Source organism: Hyperolius riggenbachi, chromosome 4, assembly GCF_040937935.1.
Source record: "Hyperolius riggenbachi isolate aHypRig1 chromosome 4, aHypRig1.pri, whole genome shotgun sequence".
Lineage (NCBI taxonomy): Eukaryota > Metazoa > Chordata > Amphibia > Anura > Hyperoliidae > Hyperolius > Hyperolius riggenbachi.
In genome coordinates, this window is record NC_090649.1 from 154,974,096 (window position 1) to 154,989,729 (window position 15,634).

The window sequence follows — 15,634 nt, forward strand, 5'->3', positions numbered from 1 at the left end:
CAGTCGGGATGTGCGCACTCCCCAGTCTCGCTCCCGTGGCTGGGAGCATTCTGAGCATGCACCGTACTATTGCGCAGGTGCAGAATGCTCCCAGCTATGGGAGCGTGCACAGTCAGCCTGCGTCTGCGCAGTACACCCCAGGCTTTCCCGGGGCAATTTGCAGAGGCTGCAGGCAGTGGGGGATGGCGGCGTGGGATTGATTTTTCCAGAGGGGGGTGGAGGAAGCCCCAGGTATGTATAGGTTACGGCCAGAACCCAAAGTGTGGCCACTTCACGTTCTGGCCGGCCACTTCGGGTTCTGGCAGGTCAATGTGCGAACTGGCTGCTGCGCTGCGGCCAATGTTAGAAATGGAATGTTTCCCTGTGAAGATTAATGTGTTTTCTGGCCTTCTCTGGCCAAATGTAGCAAAAGTTAGTTAACTTAATGAAATGAAGCCGGCGGCTTCCGTTCTCTCTCCTCCCCCTGTCTCCTCTCCTCCCCAATACTAGTAGCCGGATGGGGATGGGGGGGGGGGGGGGGCGTGTCCCCCAGAGTCGTTCGTCGCGGCAGGCAATCCTGCCGTTCCTGCAGAGCGGGTGCTGGCAGAAGCGATGTCTGCAGCCTCCCCACTCTGCTTCCCTGCAGCCACGAACGATGTGTCTAGCTCCCCCCCCCCCCCCCCCCCTGCAGCGCCCATAGGGGAGAGAGAGAGAGGCAGGGGGAGGAGAGATAGCTGAAGCCGGCGGCTTCATCCGTTACATTGCCGCCGGCTTAATTTCATTAAATTAACTAACTTTTGCTACATTTGGACAGAGACGGACAGAAAACACATTAATCTTCACAGGGAAACATTCCATTTCTAACATTGGCCGCAGCGGCCAGTTCGCACATTGACCGTCCAGAACCCGAAGTGGCCGGCCAGAACGCCGGGTTCTGGCCGTAACATATACAGGGAGTGCAGAATTATTAGGCAAATTAGTATTTTGACCACATCATCCTCTTTATGCATGTTGTCTTACTCCAAGCTGTATAGGCTCGAAAGCCTACTACCAATTAAGCATGTTAGGTGATGTGCATCTCTGTAATGAGAAAGGGTGTGGTCTAATGATATCAACACCCTATATCAGGTGTGCATAATTATTAGGCAACTTCCTTTCCTTTGGCAAAATGGGTCAAAAGAAGGACTTGACAGGCTGAGAAAAGTCAAAAATAGTGAGATATCTTGCAGAGGGATGCAGCACTCTTAAAATTGCAAAGCTTCTGAAGCGTGATCATCGAACAATCAAGTGTTTCATTCAAAATAGTCAACAGGGTCGCAAGAAGCATGTGGAAAAACCAAGGCGCAAAATAACTGCCCATGAACTGAGAAAAGTCAAGCGTGCAGCTGCCAAGATGCCACTTGCCACCAGTTTGGACATATTTCAGAGCTGCAACATCACTGGAGTGCCCAAAAGAACAAGGTGTGCAATACTCAGAGACATGGCCAAAGTAAGAAAGGCTGAAAGACAACCACCACTGAACAAGACACACAAGCTGAAACGTCAAGAGTGGGCCAAGAAATATCTCAAGACTGATTTTTCTAAGGTTTTATGGACTGATGAAATGAGAGTGAGTCTTGATGGGCCAGATGGATGGGCCCGTGGCTGGATTGGTAAAGGGCAGAGAGCTCCAGTCCGACTCAGACGCCAGCAAGGTGGAGGTGGAGTACTGGTTTGGGCTGGTATCATCAAAGATGAGCTTGTGGGGCCTTTTCGGGAGCTCAACTCCCAGTCCTACTGGCAGTTTCTGGAAGACACCTTCTTCAAGCAGTGGTACAGGAAGAAGTCTGCATTCTTCAAGAAAAACATGATTTTCATGCAGGACAATGCTCCATCACACGCGTCCAAGTACTTCACAGCGTGGATGGCAAGGAAGGGTATAAAATAAGAAAAACTAATGACATGGCCTCCTTGTTCACCAGATCTGAACCCCATTGAGAACCTGTGGTCCATCATAAAATGTGAGATTTACAAATAGGGAAAACAGTACACCTCTCTGAACAGTGTCTGGGAGGCTGTGGTTGCTGCTGCACGCAATGTTGATGGTGAACAGATCAAAACACTGACAGAATCCATGGATGGCAGGCGTTTGAGTGTCCTTGCAAAGAAAGGTGGCTATATTGGTCACTGATTTGTTTTTGTTTTGTTTTTGAATGTCAGAAATGTATATTTGTGAATGTTGAGATGTTATATTGGTTTCACTGGTAAAAATAAATAATTGAAATGGGTATGTATTTGTTTTTTGTTAAGTTGCCTAATAATTATGCACAGTAAAGGTCCGTACACACGCCGGACTGGAGGCAACAGACTGATACGGCTGTTTCTGAGCAATCCGCCCGGCGGATCGCTCAGAAACAGCCGTATCAGTCCGCCGACAGACTGTACACACGCCGGACTGTCGCTGGAAAACCCACCCAGCGGGAGGTGACGACAGACCCATCGTTGCCTCCAGTCCGGCGTGTGTACGGACCTTTATAGTCACCTGCACACACAGATATCCCCCTAAAATAGCTAAAACTAAAAACTACTTTCAAAAATATTCAGCTTTGATAGTAATGAGTTTTTTGGGTTCATTGAGAACATGGTTGTTGTTCAATAATAAAATTATTCCTCAAAAATACAACTTGCCTAATAATTCTGCACTCCCTGTATATTTTTGATATACCCAGTCTCAGGTTTTCTTTAAGTACTCCTATGCTAGCTACTGTTTGTCAAGATGCTTTGAAATATCTTTTATAAGAGCTGCCAATGATAACTTCATTACTAGACTTGCACTGGTGGAAGGTTAGGTGTACTGCAAACAATCACTGACCCTCATTAACGTTATAAATAAATTAATGAAATAAAGATAGACCTACTCCAAACGAGGACTTTCCTAAAATCCCAGTCTTATTTTGTGTTTAAAAAGCTAAAAATGTAAATTAAATGTTTTCATTGTCTCAGTTAACCACTTGTCTACTTGGTGTCTCTGGCCCCTTAAAGGGGAACTGAAGAGAGAGGTATATGGAGGCTATCATGTTTATTTCCTTTTAGACAATACCAGTTGCCTGGCAGCCCTGCTGATCCTCTGCCTCTAATACTATTAGCCATAGACCCTGAACAAGCATGCAGCAGATCAGGTGTTTCAGTGGTTCAGACTTATAAGTCTGATCTGACAAGACTAGCTGCATGCTTGTTTCTGGTTTTAATCAGATACTACTGCAGAGAAATAGATCAGCAGGGCTGCCAGGCAACTGGTATTGATTAAAAGGAAATAAACATGACAGCCTCCATATACCTCTCTCTTCAGTTCCCCTTTAAGGACCAGAGACTTTTTTTCTTTAAATATGCTGTGATCACTGTGATTGGCTCACAGTGATCATGGCATCAGGAGCCAATGATAGTGCTGAATTCGCTGTAGTGAAGTTGCGTGTCCGAGGCTGCCGCAATGGAGATGTAGTCCAGTAATGTGGTTATATCTCCCACCCGAGATTATGTTGCTGCCCCCTACGGGCTCACTAGGGAGATTAGCAGGTGATTCCCCGCTAATTGCCGAAGCGCTAGCACTTTTTAAAGCGATAGTACAATAGTAATCTAATGGCAGTGATCTCACTACCGCGATTGCCGTCGATCGCTGGCGTTTCGTGATTAATGGCAATCGCAAAACGTGTTACCTGCAGCATTTTGCCACGATTCTTGAGCGATCTCAGTACAGTGCTTAAACAAGTCGGGAATCGCAGGAGTGTACAGTACACGTGGCACGTGCATGTTGCGGCGACTGTCCCCCGTGTGTATGAGTGCGCCCCGAACTGTCGCCGGAGAAAGCTGTCGCCGTGCGATTGGAAAATTCAATCGCATGGCGACTGCTGTCTCCACAACTGTCGTACATACACACGCGGTATGCGTGGCGGACTAGCGACAGCTACCCACAGCCAGAAGGGAGCTTCCGGCTGTGGGACGCAACTATCAACGACAGCTTCCGCGGCATCTTTGTCCCTCTGTGCAGCATGTGTACAGCTGCCGCACAGAGGGACCTGGCGACGAACTGTTGTTTTTTTTTGTTTTGTTTTTTGTCTCTTGTCTGCAGTTGTAAGCAGACATTTGTGCCTCATGTGTATGAGGCTTAAGAGTGGTAGTTTAACCACCCTGGCGTTCTGATTAAATCGCCAGGGTGGCTGCGGGAGGGTTTTTTTTAAATAAAAAAAAAACTATTTCATGCAGCCAACTGAAAGTTGGCTGCATGAAAGCCCACTAGAGGGCGCTCCGGAGGCGATCTTCCGATCGCCTCCGGCGCCCAGAATAAACAAGGAAGGCCGCAATGAGCGGCCTTCCTTGTTTTGCTTATATCGTCGCCATAGCGACGAGCGGAGTGACGTCATCGACGTCAGCCGACGTCCTGACGTCAGCCGCCTCCGATCCAGCCCTTAGCGCTGGCCGGAACTTTTTGTTCCGGCTACGCTGGGCTCAGGCGGCTGGGGGGACCCTCTTTCGCCGCTGCTCGCGGCGAATCGCCGCAGAGCGGCGGCGATCAGGCAGCACACGCGGCTGGCAAAGTGCCGGCTGCGTGTGCTGCTTTTTATTTCATTCAAATCGGCCCAGCAGGGCCTGAGCGGCAGCCGCTGGCGGTGTTGGACGAGCTGAGCTCGTCCAGACCGCTCAGCTGGTTAAAGGAGAACTGTAGTGAGAGGTATATGGAGGCTGCCATATTTGTTTCCATTTAAAAATACCAGTTGCCTGGCTATCCTGCTGATCCTCTGCCTCTAATACTTTCAGCCATAGGCCCTGAACAAGCATGCAGCAGATCAGGTGTTTCTGACAGATATGACAAGATTAGCTGCATGCTTGTTTCTGGTGTGATTCAGATTCTTCCTTAGCCAAATAGACCAGCAGGGCTGCCAGGCAACTGGTATTGCTTAAAAGGAAAGAAATATGGCTGCCTCCATATACCTCTCACTACAGTTCTCCTTTAATGGGCTTTTACTGTTGCCACAGACAAGAGTCGTGTAAAAGTCTTTGCTAAAACATTCAAGTTGGGTGATTGTGTTTACTTGTACTTGGTTTCTTTGCCCAAAAAGAAAAAAAAAACTTTTCAATTTTATCTACTGATATTTATTATTTATTTTTTTTTTTCCCCAGCAAAAAATGGTCCTATTTACGACGTTGTGTGGAACAAAAATGCAACAGAATTCTGCGTTGTTTATGGATTTATGCCAGCCAAAGCCACTGTTTACAACCTAAAATGTGACCCCATATTTGATTTTGGGACTGGCCCTCGGAACGCGGCTTTCTACAGCCCCCAAGGACACATATTGGTGTTAGCTGGCTTTGGTAATCTGAGGGGACAAATGGAAGTGTGGGACGTCAAAAATTACAAACTTGTTTCTAAACCATCAGCTGCAGATGCCACCTATTTTGCGTGGTGCCCAAATGGTGAGCATATAGTTACTGCCACGTGTTCTCCCAGGTTGCGAGTTGGAAATGGTTATAAGATCTGGCACTACACTGGCACTATATTACATAAATATGATGTGCCTGACAACACAGAACTATGGCAGGTATCCTGGCAGCCATTTACAGATGGAGTCTTTCCAACAAAACCCATAGTTTTCCAGCCTGTACCAGGAGAGAAGCCAGCGGAGGAGAGCACACCAGCCCAAGCTTACAGACCACCAGCACTGAGGAACAAGCCTGTCACTTCTTATAAGCTGGTAAGGAGCCATGTACTGTGCAGCTTTCTTGTCTCCCCCCCAACCCCCCCCCCCCCCCACACACACACACACACACACACACACACACACTTATGCTATCTGTAGATAAGCTACATACACGAGCTACATTTTATTGCCTAAACTTGGAGCAATAATTTGTGATCATATTGCATCACAATTAAGGTAAGATAATGTCAGAGACATGCGGCCACCTGTCTTCCTAGTAGTCTGTTCCAAGTCCTGCATGCTGCTATTTTTCTGCATTTTTCTTCTTGTGTTGCTAGCATCCAGTGGAAATCGGAATTGTGATTTGCAGTGTAAAAGAAGCCTCATGAGGGCTTTTAATTCTGTTTAACCACTTGAGGACCCACGGTCTTAAACCCCCCTAGTGACCAGGCTATTTTTTACAATTAAGGTCACTGCAGCTTTAAGGGCTAGCTGCAGGGCCGTACAACTCAGCACACAAGTGAATTCCCCCCCCCCCCCTTTTCTGCCCACCAACAGAGATTTCTGTTGGTGGGCTCTGATCGCTCCCACAATGTTTATTTTTATTTTTTTTTATAAATATTTATTTCTTTATTTTTATAATAAATTTCCCTATTTTTTTTATCTCCCTCCCCTCGCCAGCCAGTAAGCACAATCGGCTGTCATAGGCTTCAGCCTATGACAGCGGATCGCCTTCCTGCCGCCCAGGAGGACAGCCGTGTCACACCGCTGTCCCCAGTGCAGCGCTGCTGTAGATTGCAGCGCTGTACAGAGTAAATAGACGTGGTTTAGCCGTCTTAACAGTCTGCTAGCGGCGATCTCCACTGGGAGACTGATGACTGAGCGGAGCCCCATCATTCGAGCGGTGAAACCCACGCGAGCTCCTGCAAAACCCGCCCCCAGGACTTCACGCCAATTGGCGTTACGCGGACGTCAAGATGTTAGTCAATGGGAACCTTCTTTTAAAAAAAAAAAAAGCCTTCCCTCTCCTCTCCCGGTGCCCGCTTCAGCGCTGGCTCCCCGTAGCAGTATTTGACTAAATTAGTCAAATACTGCTCTCTCCGCCGCTGAAGGGAGGCTTTGGAACTCTTAGGGGAGCCCGAGTGCTCCTGAAGACAGGCCGCTCCCTACTGCGCGTGAGCAAGAGAGGGTGCTCGTGGGTGTGCACTATGGTGCTGCCTTTCTTTGGGAGGACTCTGCTCCTGAAGACTTCCAAAGTCCCCTGCAAGGGGGGGGGGAGGGGCTGGGGTGGTATTTAAACGGAAAAAGCTGCCACTGCAACGAGGGAACCAGGGGAGGAGAGGGAAGGCTTATTAGGACCCAGAGGTAAGTATCTGGTTTCTTTCTTTTTTTTTTTTTAAACAGGCGCCCATTAGCGTTATATCATTCAGTCCCCAAGAGGAACAAGAAGCCAGCATAAGATTCAGGGTGCTAAAATAGCAGTTTTTGACTGAAATAGTGTTAATATTTCGGAGTATGTTTGCACAGGTTCTCTCTTATTCAGGTATAGTATGTTGAAGAGGAATAAAGTTTCAACAGGACTTTTTATTTATTTATATAATCTTGATAATTTGGGCCGTTGTTTAGGAAAAGATACAGTGGGTTGCAAAAGTATTCGGCCCCCTTGAAGTTTTCCACATTTTGTCATACTACTGCCACGAACATGAATCAATTTTATTGGCATTCCACATGAAAGACCAACACAAAGTGGTGTACACATGAGAAGTGGAACGAAAATCATACATGATTCCAAACATTTTTTACAAATAAATACCTGTGGTATGTGCATAATTATTCGGTCCCGTTTGATCTGAGTGCAGTCAGATGCCTATAGACATTGCCTGATAAATGCTAATGACTAAATAGAGTGCACCTGTGTGTAATCTAATGTAAGTACAAATACAGCTGCTCTGTGAGGGCCTCAGAGGTTGTCTAAGAGAATATTGGGAGCAACAACACCGTGAAGTCCAAAGAACACACAAGACAGGTCAGGGATCAAGTTATTGAGAAATTTAAAGCAGGCTTAGGCTACAAAAAGATTTCCAAAGCCTTGAACATCCCACGGAGCACTGTTCAAGCGATCATTCAGAAATGGAAGGAGTATGGCACAACTGTAAACCTACCAAGACAAGGCCATCCACCTAAACTCACAGGCCGAACAAGGAGAGCGCTGATCAGAAATGCAGTCAAGAGGCCCATGGTGACTCTGGACGAGCTGCAGAGATCTACAGCTTAGGTGGGGGAATCTGTCCATAGGACAACTATTAGTCATGCACTGCACAAAGTTGGCCTTTATGGAAGAGTGGCAAGAAGAAAGGCATTGTTAACAGAAAGCATAAGAAATCCCGTTTGCAGTTTGCCACAAGCCATGTGGGGGACACAGCAACCATGTGGAAGAAGGTGCTCTGGTCAGATGAGACCAAAATGGAACTTTTTGGCCAAAATGCAAAACGCTATGTGTGGCGGAAAACTAACACTGCACATCACTCTGAACACACCATCCCCACTGTCAAATATGGTGGTGGCAGTATTATGCACTGGGGGTGCTTCTCTTCAGCAGGGACAGGGAAGCTGGTCAGAGTTGATGGGAAGATGGATGGAGCCAAATACAGGGCAGACTTGGAAGAAAACCTCTTGGAGTCTGCAAAAGACTTGAGACTGGGGCGGAGGTTCACCTTCCAGCAGGACAATTACCCTAAACATAAAGCCAGGGCAACAATGGAATGGTTTAAAACAAAACATATCTGTGTTCGAATGGCCCAGTCAAAGTCCAGATCTAAATCCAATCGAGAATCTGTGGCAAGATCTGAAAACTGCTGTTCACAAACGCTGTCCATCTAATCTGACTGAGCTGGAGCTGTTTTGCAAAGAAGAATGGGCAAGGATTGCAGTCTCTAGATGTGCAAAGCTGGTAGAGACATACCCTAAAAGACTGGCAGCTGTAATTTCAGCAAAAGGTGATTCTACAAAGTATTGACTCAGGGGGCCGCATAATTACGCACACCCCACTTTGCAGTTATTTATTTGTAAAAAATGTTTGGAATCATGTATGATTATCGTTCCACTTCTCACGTGTACACCACTTTGTATTGGAACTTTCACATGGAATTTCAATAAAATTGATGCATGTTTGTGGCAGTAATGTGACAAAATGTGGAAAACTTCAACAGGGACGAATGCTTTTGCAACCCACTGTATATCAAAGAGAATTGTTGAGTCTTAGCCTGCCCATTCTGGCCTATGGAGAGAAGAGGGGGAGAGGGGCAGGAGAGTACCTGCTCAGTTTACTGTAATTAGGATTGATTAACTGGTGAAAATTCGGCCAGTTGCTGTTTCTGAAGGGGGGCTGAAACCCACTAGAGCGAATTATTATTATTTTTTTTGTGTGTGTGTCTAGGGAGCGATTCAAAACGCTAGTGATTTCCTTAAATGCTCAGCTAATGTTAATGGATGGGCCAAATTCCACTTGAGCGATTCGGATTTGCAAAATCGCAAAAGCAGAATATGCAGCATTTTTGAGCATTAGCGTTTCTGCAATGTAAAGTATATAAACCATGGCGTAATCACACATGAATCATTATACAGAGCGATTTTGCTAGCGTTTTTAAATTGCTGCACACTGTAAAAAAAAAATGAAAATTAATTGAAAGGACCAATCAGAATTAAAAACGCTAATCGCAAATCGCTTCACAATCGTTGGCAAAACGCTTTCACTTTTTTAAATCGCTACCAAAATCACCAGAAAACGCTCATGAATTTGCTTACAAAACGCTCATTAAAAACGCTAGCAATTGTGGTTAGCGATAGCGCTTTGTAGTGGGTTCCAGGCCTGAATGTGTTAAGAACAGGAGGTTGGACATGTGTAGATGTTCAGTTGTTGCAGAGTTTGACTGTAAAGTAACAACCACTAAAACTCTTAATTAATATTTTATAGTTTCTAAAAAAAAAAATATTGGTGTTGTTTGATTTAAGAAAATGAAAGTGACAGTGGAGTTGAAATTACAAAGCGTGTATCCATCTGCTGCTGCTGCACTAAGAATTTTTAAACCAAAAAGTCATCTGGCTTATCTGTACTGACTTTGTGAGGTTGTGCTAACTACTAATACTGTAGTACCATACTATTAATCACAAAAGGTGATGATGGACCAGCGCTGAGTAATATGTTGGCACTTTATAAACACAATAAATAAAATAAGTGATGGAGAAATATACCCTTAACAGCTCAACAGCGCAGACATGTGGTAGCAAACAGTATTGCCTAAAATGCCAAAATTGAATACAGCACAGTACTAGTTATTCATCATTTTTGTGCTGTGTGTTAAAACCATAAAAGAAAGATAAAGAATGAAAAATCTCTTTATAATATGAGGTGTGGCATGAACACAATGATGCCCCACAAGTGGGGTGAATTTCAAAAATTAGAAGTATGATTTTTTTTTTTCATTGTCCTCCATGGCTTCACTTCTGCAAAGAACAGTGACATCCACACACTAGCTAATTACATGATTTTAGTAGGTAACTCTAGTATTGCCAGTTTAATACTGGGATTTGGCGGGCTAAGTATCAGTGTAGTGATGTCCAATCAGTTCACTGGGGAAAGATGTCCATAATTTGTTGGAATCCCACCACAGTGCAAAAGCAAAGGGCTTTTTTTTTATTGCTTCACCCTGTGACTTTAACCGGGGGCACAACACTCCTGTATATGTGTGCCCGCCACCAGCAGGGTGGCGCTCACCTTTTGTGGTAGCTGCCCTGACCCACAGTCAGCGCAACAAGCTCAATGCTAGGTTCCACTGGCAACCAGCTACCGGGTCCGGTAGATATTCATTAGTCAGCTGTTCCTCCTAAACATAAATAACATTTAAAACACAGACACAACCTCCTTGTGCAGATGAATGGCAAAAGTACTGTACCATCACCAATTGCCTCCAAGTCTGGGTTCAATAAACTTCCTCTGTGTATATGTCAGTGTGGGGCGACCCACACCACATGTCTGTGCACATCACCTGCAGGGACCACACTCACCTGAACAGGTGGCTGCCCCAGATCATAAACCGCAATAACACTTGAGTGGCCCTGGTATATAGATCTCGATTACCAGATGCAGCCTTGTTCCACAATGACCTCCTGCTTCCGGATGTCCACACACTGTACTAATTTTGCCTGTCAACTAAACCAGACTTCCATGTGTAAAACCAGTTATTTATTTAGATAAAATGAAGTAATACTGCACACAACCGCTGATAAAATCAGCAGCCAGCGATCACTTCCTGCCAAGGCCATGTGGGCAGGAAGTGGCTGATCACTGGCTGCTGAGGAGACGTCCTCATTTTACATGCCTGGTTTTACCAGCGTTTGTGAGTAGTATTACTTCTTTTTATCTAAATACAACTTAATATTATCTGTTACACCTTACGTCTTACGCTGTCTACACAAGATCACTTTATTCACTTAATTGTTTGTCAAACAGAATGAATGGTTTACTATGGTTGTTCTGGATATAAGTACATTAAAAGTGTTAAAATTGGCCAACTCTCTCTCTTCCACATCTATAGTATCAATTTACAGATTTGTATCTATATTATTGCATGTTTGTTTCTTAAATATAGCATGAAGATGAGCCTCCCCAAAGTGTGAAGCCCCAGTCTGCAGACAAACCCTTGTCAAAAACTGCTCTAAAGAACCAGAAGAAGAGAGAAGCAAAAAAAGCAGCCAAACAGGTACAACAATCCATATATTCATAATAGACAGGATATGGGTGTGTGGCCAATAGCAGTTAGACAATGTTGATAAAATATTACTGTATACATGCTTACATTAATTACTTCCCAAGCAAAATAGCAACAGCATAACATTGCAACAACTTTTGGAACATGACCTTTATTGTAAAAGCTTATTCCTAGTCTGGCCCAGGGGTTAAATGCGTACTTTGGAGCCTTTTCTGGTGGCCCCCAAGGCTCTCTTAAGTTAAAGGGGTTCTGTGGAGGCTTTAAAACACAGCTGTAGCTGCGGTGCCACATGCAGGGGCCACCTTTTATTCATCTGTATTCAGCCCCCACTGTAGCCGTAGCAGTCACTATAATGCCACCAGCAGTAACAGTCACTGATTAGCAGCTGCCACTATGCCAGCAGCAGTAACAGCATTTGATTAGCAGCTGCCACTGTGCCAGCAACAGTAACAGCCACTGATTAGCAGCTGCCATTGTGCCAGCAGCAGTAACAGCCACTGATTAGAAGCTGCCCCTGTGCCAGCGGCAGTAGCAGCCACTGATTAGCAGCTGCCACTATGCCAGCAGCAGTAACAGCCACTGATTAGCAGCTGCCACTATGCCAGCAGCAGTAACAGCATTTGATTAGCAGCTGCCACTGTGCCAGCAGCAGTAATAGCCACTGATTAGCAGCTGCCACTATGCCAGCAGCAGTAACAGCCACTGATTAGCAGCTGCCAATGTGTCAGCAGCAGTAACAGCCACTGATTAGCAGCTGCCACTATGCCAGCAGCAGTAACAGCCTTTAATTAACAGCTGCCACTGTGCTAACTGCACACGGTATATGGGTTATTTCCTGTGGAAATATTTTATTTGACAAAATGTCACAGTCATAGTGTACCAAACGGCAATCAGCAAAAATGGTTTAATTTTGCTATATATCGGCCCCGCTAGCTCTCTCCAGAATGGCTATATGGCCCTTGGCTTGTTTGGACACCCCTGGCCTAAGTGGTTGGTGAAATTCTAACTCTACCTTGCAGTAGCCAGATCAGTTAGGATTTTTAAGGTTTTGAGCGAAGCCAGCAGCAAATCTTGGTGAATATGCCATTTGAATTCAGACTAACCTGTAGCTTAAAGGAATACTATCGATTCACATATTTTTTTCAATTGACACAGGAATTGTTTGGGAAGTGCTGCTAAGTACTGGTGTATACATTTCAGTAGCAACTTCTTTGTGTGTTTACTGTTATCAAAATACATTCAAACTTTACTGACGCCAAAACTGAAGGCTGACTGAGCCATGAGGAGAGGGGAAATTCCCCTCACACTTGATCAGTTAACTCTATGGGCTCGATTCACAAAGCGGTGCTAACCCAGTTAGAGACTTTAGGCGTGATAACCATTGCACCACACTGGTGAAAAGCCAGTTTAGGCATGCTAAGTTTAGATAAGTTTAGATCGCGCGCAAAGTCCTGCACGCAAAGCAGCACCATTAAACTCTATGCGAAGTGCACCAGACTTTGCTAGCGCAAAACTTTTAATCAGCTGTGCACTGCGGTGTTAACCCAGTTGGTGCTTAAACTTATCACGCCTAAACTTATCACACCTGAACTTATCATGCCTAAACTGAGTTTAGGCTTGATAAAGGGCTTTTCACCAGCGTGCTAACTGTTAGCACCGCTTTGTGAATCAGGCCCTATGTGTAGCTCTGTGTGTGACAGAGAAGAGAGCTCCCAACAGCTACAGCTCCTGTGTCCTGTGTTTCTGATTGACTTGTCTGAAGAGAGCAGAGGAAATGTAACTAATGTCACAGCTTTTCATACTGTTTTTGCTTTCAGTTTGATATGTTTGATATTTGCTTTCTGTAGTCTGATATGCAACTCTGGCTGTGCATTGAAGCAGACACCCCTTCTGCAATTGATTTGTCCCAATATAGCTAAATCCTACCCTCAATAAATTACAGCTTTTGCCTCTGATATTTAACATGAAACGTAGGAAAATGTTTACACAGCTACTTAGACATTATTTGCACACTGTCATTTTAGAACACTTGGGTATCGATAGTATTCCTTTAAGAGTACAGCACTTTGTACTTAACCCTCCTGGCGGTTTGCAAAAAAATCGCCAGGGGGCAGCAAATCTTTTTTTTAAATTTTTTTTTTTTTTTTTTCATGTAGCGAGACAAAGTCTCGCTACATGATAGCCGCTGCTCAGCGGCATCCCCCCAGCCCCTCCGATCGCCGACGGCGATCGGAGATCCGGAGATCCCGTTGAAAGAACGGGATCTCCTGGAGGGCTTCCCCCGTCGCCATGACGACGGGCGGGATGACGTCACCGACGTCATCGACGTCGTGACGTCAGAGGGGACTCCGATCTGCCCCATAGCGCTGCCTGGCACTGATTGGCCAGGCAGCGCACGGGGTCTGGGGGGGGGGGGGCGGCCGCGGCGAGAGGAATTGCGGCGGATCGGCGGGTAGCGGCGGCGATCGGGCACTGCACGCAGCTAGCAAAGTGCTAGCTGCGCGCAGCAAAAAAAAAATTATGCAAATCGGCCCAGCGGGGCCTGAGCGGTGCCTTCCGGCGGCATAGCCCGAACTCAGTTCGGGCTTACCGCCAGGAAGGTTAAAAGAGAAATCAGGCAAAATGAAAAAAAAATCAGATCTACTTACCTGGAGCTTCCTCCAGTCCCTGGAATCCTGTGTGTCCCTCCCCACAGCACCGATCTAAGCCGTTCTGCTGGGGTCTACTCCGTAGCATCCGCCTCTGCGCAAACGCCGCTCGCGATCGCACTCCCTTAGCCAGGAGCGTTCTGCGCAGATGCAGAGGTACTGTGTCTGTGCAGCATGCTCCCGGTTATGCCCTGGTTGGTCGGCGGCTGCTGCAAAGGGGCCTCCGGAAGAACGGCTTGGAGCAGAGCTGCGGGGAGGGACACATACATTTCCAGGGGCTGGGGGAAGCCCCAGGTAAGTAGATCAGATTTTTTTTCACTTGTGTGAGGTTTCCTTTAAAGGAATACCGAGGTGATGTGACATGATGATAGAAATGTGTATATACAGTGCCTAGCACACAAATGTGTTCCTTTTTTTCCTTTCTCTGCCAGAAAGAGTTAAACATCAGGTATGCAAGTAACCATTTATGTCCGGTCGGGTCCTGGTCTGACTAAATGTAACCCTCACTGATAAGGAATTACAGTCATAAAACTTTTCTGGCAGAGATGACTTCTAAGAGCAGGAAAGAGATAAAAGGAAAGAATAGTTCATAGATTTTAGCTCTGATATACTTCAATGAAGGTGTCAGGCATTTCCAGACTGTAGTACACCTCAGTCCACTGGATCACATACACAGGAGACTGATTGTGCGGTATATTCCTACTGTAGTAAAGGAAAGGTTCACCGCTGCACTGTGAGCTGCCAGAGACAGTGCTGGACCCTTAGCTGCTCAATCCAATCCAAGTGCAAGGTAGTAAGGAAGGTCCGCAACGATGTCTCTTACAATGCTCAATCTTTATTCAGGACATATCCTCAACAGTTAAAAAGCACAGCTGACATGTTTCGGGCCAGACATGCCCTTAATCATAGCTAAAATGGATAGTGTTTACAATTACTCCCAAATTTATTTATTGAGGAGCTAAAATGAGCCTGTAGCTACAACTAAGCTTACAAGGCATTATTACAAATGACAATTCTTTACAGATCTTGACATTATTAAGGGACGACTGAAGTGCGAAGAAAATGGAGGCTGCCATATTTATTTCCTTTTAAACAATAGCAGTTGCCTGGCAGTCCTACTGATATATTTGGCTGCAGTTATGTCTGAATAACACCAGAAACAAGCATGCAGATAATCTTGTCAGATTTGACAATAATGTCAAACACCTGATCTGCTGAGAGCCAGAGGATAGCCAGGCAACTAGTATTGCTAAACTTCTTCCTGGCCGCCTAATGCCTATAGGCGTCGGGAAGGTGGCAGCCCCAGGACCAGCTAACACCAAAAAGACGTCAAGTCCTGGGGCAGAGTTTTTCAGGGGATCCCTGCTTGAATGACAGAGCTCCGCTCCATCATCAGTCTACCAACGGCGAAACTGCCGTACATTGTACAGCACTGCGATCTACAGCGGCGCTGTACTGGGGACATCCGTGACACTCGGCTGTCCCCCAGAGAGAGATTGGCTCTCATAGACTTATGCCGTGCGGCTTCCTGTATAAAGTTCAAGAGCCGCGCCACTGGCGCTCATGA

General features: G+C 45.8%; 1 protein-coding gene across 1 annotated transcript in view; it reads left to right on the forward strand.

The window, feature by feature from the left end:
• Positions 1–15,634, forward strand: part of EIF2A (eukaryotic translation initiation factor 2A) — an 85,512-nt gene that overhangs the window by 59,530 nt on the left and 10,348 nt on the right. Inside the window, exons 10-11 of the mRNA XM_068280804.1 lie at positions 5,134–5,705; positions 11,300–11,410. Of these exons, the coding sequence (XP_068136905.1) occupies positions 5,134–5,705; positions 11,300–11,410 (683 nt within the window). The remainder of the gene's footprint in view (positions 1–5,133; positions 5,706–11,299; positions 11,411–15,634) is intronic.